Consider the following 17,542-nt stretch of genomic DNA (forward strand, 5'->3'; position numbering starts at 1 on the left):
AAGCGTTCCAATATGAGATAAACCAGGTGGTAACATTTACAGCTGCCAGAATCGTGATAGACCAGTCGCTGGTATATGTCAAGCAGTGACGCTAGGGACGTCCGTAGGATAGGACAGAGATGTGAGAAAAGCCACACCACGAGAACGCTTAAGAGTCCAACGTGACGGTCATAATCTCTAAGCAGATCTTGCGGTGGCGTAAGATAGTATCACAAGCTGGTGAAGGAGTTTAGCTGGCAGAGGAGTTTAATACGCCACCCCACCGCAAGGGCCTGTGAAACTCCTTCCCCAGCTATGACTCGCTATAGCCTTACAAAACAATCGTACATTGCACAATTTATAAAAATAAGTGTTTTTTTTAATGTACAGATCTGTGATTATTCGGGAACTCCCCCAAACGGGGTGGGGGGAGGGGGTGGTTGCTTAACATACACATCTGAATTGACGATGCGACTCCTTTATAGTGGTACCCAGACCGAAGAAGCTGGCTTTATAGAATTTGAACCAGACGTGAAAGATCTAATCGAGGGTGCACAGGCCACTGAACGACGCGGACAATAAAGACTAAATGTGAGTACATACGTGTTTATATATTCAAGTCCGTAAGTCCTAACCCCTACTAGACTCCACAGGTTGCTGGAAAATGATTGAAATTGGACAACTATAGACGTATAACTCGCCAGACGAGTTAGCTGGGTCGCAAACTATACTCTTTGGACAGCTAACGCCACTGGCATGTTATGTGTCTACATCTGTCAACTTTCTGTCAACTTTCCGTTTTTTACGGTGTCTGTAGAGTTTGGCAGAGGCTTAGAATTTCGTACGGACATCATACGGACTTGATTATATACGCACGTGTGAACCCGGCTTAAGAGAAACAAAACAAAACAAGAAAGCACATACCGTTCTTTTTGTAAAACATGACTTCCGTCTTGAACTCATCTTTCTCTTCCAAGGCGCTTTCGATCTGACTAATCTGGATCTCGCTGGTCTCGTTGCCGTACAGGAACTTGCAGGCGCAGCCCTTCTGCATGACCTCCGCCCTCGCGAACCCCGTGAGCTCGCAGAACCCATCGGAGCAGTAGACGATGGGGTACACATTGGCCACCTGAGCGTTCCCCAGCACAAAATTGCTGTCTGTAAAAACGACGAAAACATACCTATTAGCATGATTCTATCATATTCATAATATTAGCATTACCTTCACCTATTTTGGTATAAAACATAATGGGAAAACTGATAATAAAACATCATGGAAAGAAAAGGGATAAATAATTCTACATCAAGGCCAACCGAACTCTATTCAGCCGAGACGGGGGACGCTATAGGCTAACAACCAGCGCTAGCGTCGCTCACATGTTCTGAGAAATTTACACCTTAATGAATCTTGTTGTCATGTTGAAAGTCGTTTTATAGTAGCCTCTGTGTTATAAATAGTAGATTTCTGTAAACATACGGAAAGTGATTTCCTGTTATATTCTTTACTAAAGAAGCGTCACATTTAACCCTTTAGGCAAATGCTATGGTACCGAAAATAATAATTAATGAATACTGCTTTGACAGCGCTTTTATCGACAGGCTCCATTTTGTTCCTTACTGTTTCTATTGTTGTCTCTAACCACTTGATTCGTCGGTTACTAATCGATAATCCCATGTACTATACTTGTCTTTACTTTGAAATACTCTCAAAAATGCAAGAAATGTCTTTCGTATCGATGATTTCTAAAGAAATCCAAGGGTCGCATGGCCCAGGACACACTAAGAAGTCTATCTCACCTGCGAAGCTCGTCTGACATATTCGGCACTCGCTAGCCCCAAAACTCTACAAAATAACCTCCAAACAAAATGGCGAACATGAATTACCATTATCATTGCTACAGTCAGAGTATGGTCTGGTAGAGACTATGTTTCTAGACGTATCCTTACATAAAATATAACTTACTATGGAGACTTATTGGAGGCTGCGCTCAAGCCAATAACGCGCACCATTAACTGACACCACAGTAAAACTAGCCCGATATTCGATCGTGAAATGTTTCGGAAAATCGGCGGTCAGCATTTTGGCAGTGTGTAATTTGGGAACATATTGTGCGTGTGGCGCTATGTCCCGCTTCATTGGTCAATACGAGCAAAGCAATTGGTTTTATCGATTGGTTAGCGTGGTGAAAGTTTGTAGTCTCTGATTTGTGTTATTTACTGTTTCTTGGGAATTACTTGAGCACAGTTACGGGTGAACATGGTACTTAGTGTTGTAGGCCATTTTGATTTAATTATATGGATAATATCATCTGAAAATCCGAAACTGATGCGAGCATGCAAATAGAAAATAAAAACGTGGCGGGAAGGTTTAACAAAAGACCAACTACACAGAGTACTGTACATTAGGTAAATACTACATTCTTTCTTTTTGTTCTTTGACATCTGAACATATATATCGGTATCCCTTTACCGATATTTTTACCCTTTACATCATATATTTACTAAATTTGCAGATTCTTTGAACGGTTTATTATATGGTCGAAAAAATGTTTTTTTTGGGGGGGGGGGGACGGACACAGAAAATAGTGTCGTTTGTTATGGAGTATAGTGCAATTTCATTCGTACATATTCTACGGGTATACTAAAAACATTATAAGTAAGTATAAACAATTGCAAGTATTTAGAAAAACCCTATAAGCGTATAAAGATGTCTCAGTGACTCACTGTGCGAAAGGGTGTGATTTCTGGACGTTTCTATGTTTGTATACATTCGGATGGGGAACATTTCCGGATATATCCAGACAATATCTGGACAAAATCTAATGCATCTTATCATGTCCAAAAATATGTCAATTCCGACTTTGTCCGGAAATCACACCCTTTCGCACAGTGACTGTTTTTAGCACAATGGCAAAATAACTAAGAAAGTTGTCAAAGATGGTACCGCGTTTTAGGATGTGCCTCAAGCACGTTAAGGAGGAAGGGCCAGCACCCCCTCCCTGTACAAATACATGTATACCCTGCTACTGAAACAGTTTTAACTACTTCCTACCCTACGTGCCACAAGGCAAAACAAGGTGGACAACAACAACAACAACTTTGTCAAATAGCTCTGTCGTACGGGACACCACTCTATTGGACTAGAGCGCCGTGAGACCCTCGTCAGGACAGTTTAGATGGTTTGTCTTACCAAAGACACAAAATCGATATCACACCATCTGTTTTTAACGAAGATGTCTCGCCTGATGATACACAATCCTTCTGACAACTCTCAAAGGACAGTAAAGACGTCATGTGGGCTGACTCAGAAATTGACAATCGTTATCCCAAAGCCATTTTTCTGTAATCAGTTTTTCGAAGAATCAAGACTCCCTGCGATCTTATAGACCTTGGTTTGTACTAAATTTAGAAGTTTTGTCCTTGTTTGAAAATCGTACCAGGAATAGTATGCGCTTTAAATATTCATATTGACGATGGTTCGTAGTAGGGGTAGTTCCGCAAACTTTGCTTTGGTACGAAACATTTTTTTCTTCTCCGTAGATATTTTGGCACCACGGCTGCTGTCTTTTCAGTAAGTGTTGAACTTTTGCTAACAGTGCAAAATAGAATTGTCCTAGATCCTTTGATGACAACATACCTTCAAGAATACATAGGATAAGTGAACGTTTCTGTTCACACTCTTATTCTTGACTAGGCAGCATTTGATAAATGTCAATCCTTATCATGCATTCTGCCGCTTTAAAGAATCAGTGACTTAAAAGAAATCAATTTCATTACAACAAACATCAGTAGTCACTGAGGTGAGCACTTTTCAGATATCCGAGCGTTCTTCAGAAGGCCTTTCTGACCGTTTTATGACGGTCTTATGATACCAGGCGAAAATATTAGAGTTGACTAGAGGTGGGTACCAGTGCAGTGTATCGGTACAAAACCGGTTTTTCCCATTGAACCTGCCCAGAAAAACCGGACCTGTTAAAAAAACTGGTGGACCGGATGTTGGACCGATTGGGAAATAAACTAATTGTACGATCAGTCATTCACACGTTTTCGGGGTTACCGGTCTAGGTAAATAACAACAGCGAAGCACAGTAGACACCATAGTCATCTTTACCAACTTTTACAGTCTTGAAAAGACTTTCAAGCGATGGTATTTCAGTTCCTATCTTTTATCTTTTAGCGACTTATTTATGGAAACATATATTTGTATTACTTTACTCTATATCGCAAACAGGTCATAATAAAACCGCATCAACACGCTCATAACATTCCAATTGAAAATTAACACCTGAAAATGGTGACGCCCCTTCCCATCATACTCCACACCCGTAGGAAACAAAATGGCGGCACCCAAGGACACGTGCTAAACCAATACAGATCTCGCTTATTTATCGCAAACCTGTAATAATCTCGAGCCAAGCGAGAAAAGCTTGAGTCAAGCGATACTGTTTGAATCATCAGTGAATATTTTTGACAGCTACTTATCTATAAATGAGTATAGCCATGGGCAAGAACTCCATAAATAACATTGCAATGACTCCATAGATTACTCATTCACGACACTGATTGACTTCCATATTTGATAAAGAAATCATCTGAATCACCAGAGGCACAGACACTCATCGCTTATCGTTAATGACATGTCGCCTTCGTAATTACATGGTGATCTGAATCTAGGTACACAAACAACTACTTCATTTTCTTTTAAAGGCGCTTAGGGTAAGATTTTTGGCGGAAGAACCAAGCATACTCTGACATTTAAGCACAGCTTTGTCGTTATATCACATTAGCACAATTAATGAATATTTAATTATAAATGTTTAACTACGATGTGTTAGATTTTAAAGATATATGAAAAGAAGTTAAGTTTAGCAAGAAAATCTTAAAATCCAATTGTTTAAACCAAAAATAGTGATTTTTGGAAAGTTTGCATTTCAGAAACCCGTTGCCATGGCAACACGAAGAATTATAAACTTACTCTATTTGTTGTAAATTGTTGCCAACAATATTTTAGGAAAATTCACCAAGTTTGGTTGTCCTAGCACAAGCCGTTCGGGTGCTATACGACGTCAAAGTTGGCGCAGGCACTTTTAGCCCCCCCTCCCCCCTAGTCTCGATAGGGTTAAAAGTTAGTCTCGAATAGTGTTATCTTACATGTCACGTGTCATCATAAATCATTACCATAACGCCGCACGACTTGACTACCCTTTCCAAGGTGGATTTTTCGAGACGTGGTAGGCTAGCTTATGCTACAGTTACCTTTCCAAACTTTGCTTTCGACTGACAAAGACACCGGACGGTTGTCTGAAACGTCTGACCGTTTCCAAAATCATATCCAGTCGCTAGAGTAACTGCTTTTTGGCGCATCTTATTATCTGGATTTCTAATCTTCTTCGACGAATGGTAAAAGTGTTTATAAAAAATATATACACAGATTATGATAATCAGTTCTGTGTCTTATGTTGTCTTTTACAAGATCCATTTTGTTACCTGAAGCTACCCGTTCTCGTGTGCCTACGGGGCCATGTCGGGGTCACGCCCCAAAGTGCATAAAATACCACGTGATATATCCGACAGTAACCTTTTTCCGATTGTGACCGAAGTACGAATCACTTCTGTAAGCTGAGTCAGGTCTTTTGCAAAGCCACATCAGCCAAAGTGAGCTCATAATGTACTGTTTAATAGTCTTCCATCAAGTAAGATGGAATAAGCGGTTTGCACTGAAATGGTAATATAAAGTTATTTTGGTGAAAAGTCACCGACCGTTTGCTTGGCATATCACGAAATTTCCGCATAAAGTTGTAAGGCTTGCAATGAAGGCCAAAAGGTTACCGTACTAATGCTACAGTAATGGTTTCTTTTCTGTCGATCGCTACTACGAAAAGAGGTTGTATGTATATGTGCCAAAAGCATATCCGGAGTGCGTGCGGTTTGGTTGTTAGAAGTATAGCACATGACCAATAGTTGTAACAAATAAGACTACGTCTTTGTTTTTACTACCCCAATTCTGCTAAGAAGGCGACAGCTGAGGAGTTCAAAATCTTATACAGAGTCTAAACGTATTTCATTGATATGATGTAGATAAAGACATTTTTGCTCCACTGGGCTAAGTACAGGTCACATGGTAATAATCATATACATGTAACAATGGAACAATAGTATGATTTATATGTGCATATATACGTTTAGGCTACTCTAGCGCATAAATGTAGCTAGCTGTAACGTTATGTTTCGTTAGAGTTGGTTTATCAAGAGCTGTAAGGAATTAATAGACGAGTTAAATTTGTTAGGTTTGTGTTAGTTATTGGCTTTCACATCATATATTTATATCATTCTTTTCTTTATTAAGTCATGATTCATACAAATACACCCAGCTTCCTAAATTTCAGAAATTGCTGTGAATCAACAAATTGACTTAATGGTCGAGTGTCTAGCAAACATGTCAAACTCTTAAGTGGTGTGACTACATGTATTCGCACACATTTACATGCATACATGTAGGTTTTATACAATCTTCGCGGTATTGTAAATGCCATTACGATATACACGTAGCTTGGGCTAGAGTGTCGGAACTTGTGGGCAGTAGTCTTAGAAAGCTTCCATCACTTCGTAGTGTCAGGAAGTTACAAATAAATTGTGGAGTAGGGTCGAGCTTGCACTGCAAGAGTTCATTTGCGTAGGAGGTTAGAAGTACATGCAGGCCCTAAAAGCTTTTGCTTGTTGTGTTTTCTATGTCAAATATTTTTGTGACCTTAATACATAAGGTTTCCTTTAACGTGTGTATGTGACAAACATTCCGCTTGTGACCGCATTGTGAGCAGCGACACCTAGCTGCAGTCCGGAATATAACAAGTCAGTACTGCCAGTAGGAATTTGACAAGTTGTAGATACCTCAATTCATTGTGAGAATTCGCAGAAAATCGCGTTATTCATTGTAAGGCCACAGCAATGTAAAGCTTACGGATGATATCAGCTCACTCATTAATTAATTTTTGCCTGATTTCAGAAAAAAAAAAGAATTTTTTCCGTCTTCGGGGATGGTCAGATAAACCGAAATAGGCAAACATGTTGTGTTGTAGCCTAATACTCATACTTGTAGAAAGGACACTAGGGAGGTAGCCATGATTATAGTTGCAGAATTATAATTGTTGGATAGTTGTAAAAGTGCTAAGTTTTTTATTATTATTTTAGCACTCTGCAAAGGATGTCATGCATAGAATTTACTTGCTGTGGCCTAAGGTATTGTAATGTAGTGCGTGTAAAATCGACAGTCAATAAAAAGAGGCGAGGTTCGGCAAGTTTTTATAGAATCGGTCGGGCAACTGGAATTATTTTCTAAGGCCCAAGCCGCCCCAATACAGATACCATAATATCGAACGTAGATAAATCCTTTTTATATGAAATTAGTATACCCTGGTAGTATGTCAATCCCTGCATTAAGGAAATTGGAACAACATGGTTATGAAAAATGTCAGAGAAGACACAAAATCAATTTTACAGCTTTATGACATTCTCATATTTTGCGGGATGGAGGGTGAGATATATGGAGTGGATTGAGGGCTGACCGTGTACTTTGCTACAATATAGCAGCCTTCCTGTAGATTTATGAATCTGACATTGACTTTGTGCATGTTATTCTCTCTATAAAAGCCGAAGCAAGTCTCTGTTAATAATTTCACCAGGCATAAAGGTCAACGGATGAACAAATATATAAACGATAAATACTTGAACGCAGCCAAATTTTCGACTGAACAGCACCAGTCTTTGTCATCAAATGCACAGAATACCGGTCGGTCGAAAATTTGAGTCCAGTTAAAACAGTTAAAATAGTTCAAGAATGACAACACAGATGAACTTTTAAGTTGAAACAATATTTATGTACAGTAATAGCTGTACTTTCGGCAGGTATTCATCTTTGTAGATATGGAAATACTTTACTATTGTTTATTGCTACTAACACAAAAAACAAACAAACGTGTGTTTTGCAATGTTTGGGACCGCATCGTTAGCAGCGACACCTAGCTGCAGTGCAAAATAGAACTAATCAGTATTGTCATTATAAAGGTGACAGACAGTCACCGAAGCTTCGACTGTGTCTGTGTATATGCCTGAGTTATAAAGTAAGAACCTTGTGATATTTTAGCAAGCAAGCTTCCAAGCAATCATCTTTTCAGGTCAAGTGATGCCTCATGTTATACTGTAGGGATTTTATAAGACTTTCGAAATTCTTTGCTATTATATTTTATATTTATATATATTATAACCGGCTGTTCTAATAGACTTTGTCAGAAAACATCTCCTCATATTCTATGATTCACTGTATTTTAGCTGTCAGCGAGGGAATGTCAATAAAATGTAATTCCATTTCATGTCATCCTTGTTTTATTGCATACTTCTTAGGAATAAATCAGTTCAGTACCACGCACTAAAAATAAGTGGTGTTTTACGAGTTTCTTAGGAAGTAGTACATGGTATTACTCAGTGAATTTAGAGGTGTTTATTTGATAAAAGCAGAGCCTTTAAACCGTATCTACATGTGTATTAAAGACACCCACCCTCCCCCCCCCCCACACCTCCTCCAGGGTTGACCCCAAAAGTTCGGCCTGAATTGGGGCAAATTACGTCTCTGTACTTAGTACGTTATTTAAACAGCATTTTACTCACTTATGATATGAATACAGTAGACAGGTACTTACTCGACTGTCATGATGGTGGCATCATTTGCATTCCACACATCATTGCTCACAGCATATTCGTGGTTTACAGGCAAAATTTAAGTACTCTTTATATAATCTCTATTTTGTTAATACACATTCATTATTAATTATTGAGAGTTCCAAAATATTTTCGCATGTCCGACACGCTTGAGGTATGAGTCATTAAAGTTCAAACAGGGACACCAAGATGGCGACGGATGTAGTGACGTCACGTGAAAATGGGCGGTCCTTCATGTCCCGAATTGTCCCTTTACAGTCACGAGTACCCCCCTCCCCCCTTTATAAATTGTCTTTGGCAGAGACAATATGGTCGGAGAGTACAGCAATAAATCACTGTCAACGGTCCATTTTTTTGCTACAAAACGAAATATTGTAACAATATTGTGGTAAAACATATCATTGAATACTATATCACCTCACACGATCTCCTGTTATAGATATCTAAAATGCTTTCGCTTATAAATTTTCATCATATGTCCATAGCCATCAGATTCTACTAGATAAACGTAATTAGTTCCGCGAATTTGCTCTTATCTAAAAGCCTTGGAGACTGGATGTGTCTGTCTATGTCTCATGTCTGATACCTTGGAGAATACTTGAATGATTTCGTGATGTCTCGTTTCAGACACTTTCGTGACACGCATAGACTAGATTCTGAGGACTTTGCCTGGCGTAACGTCCTTCGAGATGAGCTTGTTACTCCGTAAAGGGATTCAGTGACCTCAGATTGGAGTATTGTATTTGTCTGTGTGTTCTTGTCTGTGCAGGTATAACTAAAAACATTGCAAAGATTCGTTGTTTTTTTTAATTTCTGCATATCTGTAATTATAGTTGTATTGATGGTGTAGGGTGATTTTTTGCACCGTAGCAGTATTTTTAGGGGCTGCAATATCTATGGTTGGGCACCCCTATCTTGAAGATGTTGTACAGTCCATAACTTGCGTTTGCTGGCGTTATTGAAGCTTTCGCTGGTAGGTGCTAAAAACTTTTCTCAAAGCAGAGGTTAGGCTCTGGGTGGTCGCTTTTCTTACAAATGGAAGTCTCAAAGTAGCATAGAAATTTCTAAATTCCTTTTTTCAACCTCCTTGGAAATACTCAATCAGGTCAAGGAGGTTGAAAGAAGGTCCTTGATCAGGTATGATAGTTCCCTTTGTAGCCTACCGTAGATTTCACTCAATATAGTCCACTTGTATTGTTGTAACTAAAATTGTTGTAATATAACAAGTTATTATCTACAAATTGTCATACATTGTCTCGAATGCAATTGTTGCGCAATAAACCATAAGTAGCTAAACTAGATAGCTACATGGACATAAATAGAAACAAAACCAATGCTGCAAACGCCATATTTACTACTGAGAGGTTTGTGTGCTACGGACTCTTGTTCCCTTAGTAACTTACTATTACAGTCCATAGTTATGAATTCTCTATTATTCTATGTTGCCTACCTCAGCAGATGTAATTACATTCAAGTCATGTACACGGTGTCAGACCCCAATAAAGTTGCAATAAAATTGCACTTGAACCGAGAGATAACATAACGCTTGAAGTATGTCTATTTTTAAGCTACAAAGGAGGACCAAAATCCCCCCTTACGGGCAATGACATGCTTAGATGCATCTAACATTATATCCAATGTTTATTGCCAGATAAACACTTTTATGAGGTCACATAAGGACTAGTGAAGAGAATATGATTTAGCTACAGTAAATCAATTTTATGGAAGACATCATATACAGACTCCAAATCCAAATTCAATGTGAGAGAAAGAAAAAGAAAGAAAACAAACACTATTGTCGCTTATACGACTACCAAACTGGTTCTGAATAATAAAATGCTTTGTACGCAAACAAGGGTTTTATTTAGTGAAATTTGAGATACCCGGTTCACATTGTATTGCAGCATAGGTGTCGCTGCTAACAGATGCGATCCCAAACGCAAAATATTTACAAATAAACAGCGGCGCCTATGCTGCTCTGTGAAGAAGAACTGTCCTGGTATTTTGTTATTCGTGTCCTGACAAAATATTGAAACTGTTCACGAGGGATATTTTCCCTTTTACACCTATGCTAAAATACCAGTTTCACGTACTTTTACAACTGCTGTCAACGATGCTGCACTAGCTATAGTTGCTTCCGCAACTACACCCAATGCTACCTCGGACCTTTCATTTCTACAAGTACAATCGTGACTACCAAGTATTCCAGTAAAGTTTTACACAGAACACCAAACACATTAGTCCTCAAAGCCTACTACCAGGATTTCCAAAAGCCAAGACCACGGGGTAGATCCCCGAAGCGCTGGATGGATCAAATTGCAAAGGATATTGGACGGAACATCAAGTTCGCGGAGACAAATGCAAAGGACCGTGCAATCTGGAGACTTCTAATGGAGAGGAGCAAGGGGCCAGTCCCTGATGTAGGCATTTTGGTAGGCAGTTAGGCAATCGTGACTACCACGCTATTGTCACTTCCACAACTATGCCCAATGATACCACAACACTACACAAGACTTCCACACGATAAGCACCCCCCCCCCCCTTTATGGTACTTTTTTGTTGAAAGTCAAAAATCAATGCGCGCTGATGACATCCATAGCATTTACTCGCTATGGCCTAATGGTCTTATATGGATATTCACGGCTAAAAAATATACAAAAGCATATTACAACATGTACGTTTGCAGTCTTAAGCCGCTAACGCTTGCCATAGTCTTGTAAAGGTTTATCTAAAGTAGATCTTGCTGCACGTGACTTAAAGAGGCTGTACATGCCAAAGCAACAAGGTAAAGATACCATCTTTAATTTCGGCTTTCGCTCGAAGCTCCTAATGATAAAATTGACTTAGAAGTAGCCTGTTTATCAAAGTCTTTGTGACCTCGTCTATCAAATGTAAACCCCGTACTCACGTGTTGTGGAGTGAGTAAATTAGCTAAGTTTTATCACTACAGGTTTGAACATTTTCATAGTGGTTATGTATGGCTTTTCTTTGTTATCACACTTCTGACATACACTATGAAGGTATTGCGTTTTCATGGCATACACTTAGAAGGTATTATCCCTACGTTAGTTATAGTCGTAGGAAAAAGTCATTTTGGGTAACAGGTAGTTTCACCACAATGTTAGTTCGCCAACGTCATTTCGCCTAAAAGTAAGTTGTTTCGCAACAAGGCAAAGGTCGTTTCGCCACATTAGCCTACCAGCATTGCAAATTGTAAATCTTTTTTAGGATGGAAATAAAATACTCCTGTGCATTCATTTGGCTGTTTTAAAACTACCAGTTTCAATATCTTTTTTATAGTAGTCTATCCAAAAAGGTGTGGTCTTTTTAAGCTGTAAGCATCTCACTAGCCGCGATTCGCCATGCCCCCGACGTTTTGCCCTTGGGAAAGGCACTTTACACAATCTTCTTCACTTCACCAAGGTGTAAAAATGGTTACCTGACTTCGGTCGGAGAGTTAAGGAAAAGTCTTTACCTTTTGTCAGTATTGTGTATGTGTCTAGGAAGGTCGTGTAAAGTGGCTTTGCAAAGCACACAACGTGTGGTCATGAATCCAACGTCGAATGGTACGAGTGTTTAGGCTACTACGCACAAGATCGAGAGGTCGCGGGTTCGATTCCTACACGTTTAACCCGAGGAGTAAGATTTACAGTCAACCATGAGTGCCGTTTATCTTTGCCAACAGATTGCTAATTTATTGTGACGGGGCAATAATCCATTGCTAGGGGGTATCGACCTATTCCTGCCCGGGAGACCGCCCACTTCATTTCCAGTGAAAGCCTACATGACAAAGACGAATACACACGAGCTTTAGCGAATACTCAGCGGACAAACATGTTTTCCTAATCCTAACCTTGTTCTATAGCCTATCGGAATGCCATACTGTGGTACATGCTGACACAATGATATTATACAAGCCCAAAAGAAATATCTTATTACTAAAAAAAATAGTTATTTTGATGTGTGTTAAATAATATTTCTTTATGGTAGTGGTTGGTAAGACGTAAAGAGGAAAGTCGAGAATGGTTTTGCCCTCCCCCCCCCTGCAACAAAACTCTTAAATGTCATAATGGAATTCATTTACAGAATGGGATGTATAAACTTGTTAAAACTAAGAAGAGTCTAAATGAAGAACATAAACCGTTCAGCTTAGGCAACAATAACTTAATACATAGTTCCGACTGTACATGAGCATTGAAAACTAAGGTCATTTTTTAAGGCTCCCTGCATACAGAAACAGAAATGTTTAGGCTTGACCTTTGACCTTATATTCACATGCGCACTTAAAACCCTGGTCTGGCTTATACTGAATGTCGAATTTTGCATGTCTGTCTACTTCTCTATAGTTTTATTCATATCACGTTTTCAGCTTGACAGGTCTTATTCATCCTTATGAAAACCACTTAGGAAAATATAGTAGGTTTGGGAACTACTTCTTATTAGAATTGTAGCTTAATTTAAGGCCATAAATTTTGATATGATCATAACGCAACGATTCTACAGGGATAGGCGCACCGTGTATTGTAAAGATAACTACCATTCGTCACTTAAACGAAGGTAGGTTCCAAAGGTCTCAGTTTATTTTTCTTGATTTGGTTTCTTTGTGATATTAGGAGTGTCGTCAGCGAGTAAAGAGATTTCTTTGACACTTTTCCCCTGCGGTCACACTGAAATGCGACACAGGGGCAAAATACGTGTCTTTACCAACAAAGTGACTCTGCCTCAGTTGCTACGTCCTTAGCTTAGACCGTGTGGCACAAGGGTTATAGAAACGGAGATTTGCGCCGCCCTTTGTACCATAGAGGCTTTTATAGACGTAAAATATTGCACTACTGGTTATGGACTTTTCTGAAGTCAACCCGTTGTTGCAACGTTAAAAGGTAAAGATAAAACATAACAGAAAATCGATGACTTGTTCGATAACAAGGTAGAACTGTAGTCTTGAGTAACTGCTGCCTTGCCCATAAGCTGGCAATATGACTGGTACTGTTGAGTTGCAGATGTATCCGCTTTTATCTGTATTTCGATGCTTGCCATTTAGTACTTTTGTTCTTCCTTAGTGAGCACTTACTTGTTACATTTTACGATGGGAGGGGAGCTAAGTTTTTTAGTGCCAACGTTCATTGTAAAGAGATACTACGTTACATTATGGTTACCATGAACTTGATTCCTATCTTCTGCAGGACTCTGTTAGCCACTTCTTTCTTCAGACAGAACTAGTGTAGTACTGAAGTCAGGGGACATGTTGTGAACTATAATAGCTCGTTATATGTATATGTCTATTTAGCGTAATCATTTTTGTTAAAGTTTGTTACCATGGTTACTTGCATACTTGATTGTATCATTGATTGTATCATTGTGAATGAAGAATAAAATGTAAAAAAAAAGTAAAAAAAAAATAATAAGGTTGAACTGTAGAGAGAGGGATGTCCCTGTGTCTCAATTGGTATCAAATAGTTGGTAACCCAGGTTCAAGTCTAGTGTTCAGGACATCAGGGTTCGGGCTGCACTTTCTTTTGGATGAGACGTAAAATGGGGGTCCCATGTTTTTGGATGTACCTTAATCAAGCACGCGTGGGGCCGCGTAGCACAGTGGTATTGTGTTCGCCTCGTGACCGAGAGGTCGCCGGATCGAATCCGCCTGCCGTGCTGCCGATCTTGTGCCCTTGGGAAAGGCACTTTACACGAACTTTGCTCACTTTAATGAAGTGAAAATGAGTCGTCCCTCGGATAGGACGTTAAGTGGAGGTCCCATGTCTGGGGAGAGCCACGCCCCGGGCACGTTAAAGAACCCGCCACATGTGCGATGGTGCGGTGTGAGTGGTTCAAAACCTACAGTACCTTGGCCGCACCTGGGGCAATTACTGTCGTATTGAGGTCACCTGAGTGGCGCCGAATGGCAGCTCGCTCCAGACACTTGCGACAGTCGTATTGAGGTCACCTGAGTGGCGCCGAATGGCAGCTCGCTCCAGACCCTTGCGATTTAGCCCCGCCTATTGTAAGCTCCTCGCAATTCAGACCCTGGCTGCAAAGAGTGAGTAGTCGGCCCACCCAATAACAAAAATCAGCCACTCTGGTAGCCAAACACACTCCTGGGCTAGCTTCACTCCTCTGGCAGCTTTTGATACTATCTTATGCTACCGCAGGATCGTGTTGCATCCCAAAAGTGCTTCTATCCCCAAAGCGCTTCTGTGATAGAGCACATTTGGGATAGCACAGATCTACTTGGAGATTAGCTGACCTACGTGCAAAAGGTCACCTCAAGGTGAAAAACAACAACAAAGAGACTAAAGTGTATGAAATAAGAGCCAAACTTCGTAACGATCCCTGCTTTCTCATGAAAGGGACAGCAAAACTAGTTGTGACAAGGCGTACCGATAGAGATCGTTTAACGGCTCAAGGATAAAGTGGGACATTATTCACCCTTTGTGTCTCCTGACAACTAAAGATTGGACGAGATCCAAACGTTATTATCACGACATTACGGACGGTCCATAAGAATTACTGGTATTGTGTGAAGACTGGGTTTTTCGCAGGTGTGCCCACACAGGAAGCCGATGCGATGTTATCAGTGTCTCTTTATCTAGCAATTATCTGATGGGGACCTTTGCATACCGTCAATGTTTCACACGGAACAATATGTATTTGCGTGTATGTGTTACACGAGGGGGAGGGGGGCATGCATATTTCCAAAATATTCTCTCTATTCATCATCTAGATATTTACCATAACCACAACAATTGATGTTTAGGTGACCCAAGTTCAACATGGCAATACTCATTATGCATGTTTGTTTTATCCTCTCACTAGCCAATCACGTTGCTAGTTGACCATATGCGGCTGCGTGATTGGCTGAGAACTTTCCATCCAACTATCAGGGAGTGGGAGCATATTTGTATGATAAGACGTTTGAGGTGTAATGCCTGATTTCTATAATGCCAAAAAAAACCTGCGCTCCTATCAGATGAACTTTTGAAGTGATTCAGAGTACTGAAGTCCCATCGGTGACTCCTGAAAACGAAATTTTTCTCTAGAGTAAGAGATGAATGGCAAAAAACTCTCGTAGAGGTGCCCAATCAGCACAGTCTTGTGTAGTGCATTTACAAGGATCTACAACGTAAATTTGGCAATCTATGCCGGTATACGTGATCCCTCAAGGATATTCGGAAAGGATAAGCTTTAACGCCTGGGGAAGAACATAAGAAGTCACAGCGGTTAGCCATATCACGGGCTATTTAGGATCCTGATGTCTTGACCTTCGCGTAGATCCTTCAGAAGATTACTTGAACACCGTCTGCCATTTGAAGAAGCTGGAGTTGCAATCAGCCGCATTGATGTGAAGTGGATGGAGTTTTAGAGTTGCTGCGTTGTCAGCGCGTTTCTCATACGCATGGATAAGTGCCCTTTCGTTCTATTATCTTGTGAAGTATTTGGTTGTCTCGACTCTGACTGAGCACAGCTCTTTTTAGACATTTTGAATTAGACCATTAACTGACGTATATGCTACACGGATCAATGCCTTGATGAGCTCAAATTGAGTTATTTTTAGAATAACGGCTAGTTGCTTTAAAGATTGGCTAGTTTTCTGGACACTTTCACATTTCTCAAGCAGCATTTCTATAGCAGTTATAGTTTGAACAACGATCAGTTCCTATCTCAGGTTTCGGTGAATAGTTTTATCAGGTCAGACTTCGCTGAATAAACCCAGGAATAAAGCAAGGCTGTGTAAAAAAGTGTGTATTTATTCTGTAAAAGTTTGCCTACAAACAATGTATGTTTCTTTCTTTTCTGAAAAAAGAAAGCCTTCAAAATCATACCAGTTTCTTTTAAGTTTTGTATGTCGTAAGTACACATTGTTTTTTTCCTAATTTCTGTTCTATGTTCATAAAGTTATTTTCTGTAGAGGTTGACCTTTTGCTGTATTGATATGTATCGATTTTATCATTAGGTGCTTTTGAATTAAAATGAAATGATATATCTGGTAATTATAATTTTGGTACTACATATAAACACCGAACATTATCATTTGTCTCGTACCGTGTATTTGTAATCATGTATGTTTATTGATTTATTAGGACTTTAATGATGTTATATTTATTTATTTTGTCACACCCTCAAAAATGGCCTCAATAAAACGTGACCTGTAGGCATATCGTGAATAAAAAATGTCCCAACAAAAAACCAAAGCTGATTGAAATACTATTTGGGATTAAACAGAACCGTTTCTTTTTGTTGTTTCGGTCCGGAAAATAACGAAGCTAAAATTCAGTACACCAGATGTTAGACCGATTAGAAAATGAACAGATTATACCGTCAGTGTGGCAGCATGCGTTTACGTGTTTTGATGCTTATTGTTCAAAGAAGAGCGAAGTAGAAAGAGAGTTGATAGTCATTTCTACAAAGTTTCTACAGTCAAACTTTGTCTAACAGATGCAGTTTGCATTGTTTACGTGAAGACAAGTTACCTCATCAAACTGATTCCTTTGTAGCGAAATGGCCCATCGTTTTGAGCATTTGCCATTCACAAACAATTAGATCTGGACCGGTACCCACCCCTAAATACTATAAGTCCAATGAAACGCACATAAATATATTTAAAAAAACAAACTTATTGTCTTGACTAGTATTATCCTAGTTGTTCCTGTCCTTACGATGACATTATTTCGTTCCACTTCTCCTGTAACTAATTTTCATTGGCCTCGCCTGACTGAAGCAGAGGTGACCTGTGGTACCCACACAGTGAAGCGTTCATCATTAGAACCAGGAATTATGCATGTTCCACAGAGCAGATGATTTACATGGACGATCACGCATATCTTCTTCATCTCCTTAGATGACCTGTTTATTTTTA

The 17,542-nt window shown here is 39.6% G+C and overlaps 1 protein-coding gene across 12 annotated transcripts in view; it reads right to left on the reverse strand.

The window, feature by feature from the left end:
* LOC118405718 (potassium voltage-gated channel subfamily H member 8-like) overlaps nucleotides 1-17,542 on the reverse strand; it is a 163,926-nt gene that overhangs the window by 30,055 nt on the left and 116,329 nt on the right. For all 12 annotated transcript variants that reach the window (XM_035805383.1, XM_035805384.1, XM_035805389.1 and 9 more), the window contains one exon: nucleotides 904-1,137. In XM_035805383.1, the coding sequence (XP_035661276.1) occupies nucleotides 904-1,137 (234 nt within the window). The remainder of the gene's footprint in view (nucleotides 1-903; nucleotides 1,138-17,542) is intronic.

The sequence above is a fragment of the Branchiostoma floridae genome, chromosome 18, assembly GCF_000003815.2.
Source record: "Branchiostoma floridae strain S238N-H82 chromosome 18, Bfl_VNyyK, whole genome shotgun sequence".
Taxonomy (NCBI): Eukaryota; Metazoa; Chordata; class Leptocardii; order Amphioxiformes; family Branchiostomatidae; genus Branchiostoma; species Branchiostoma floridae.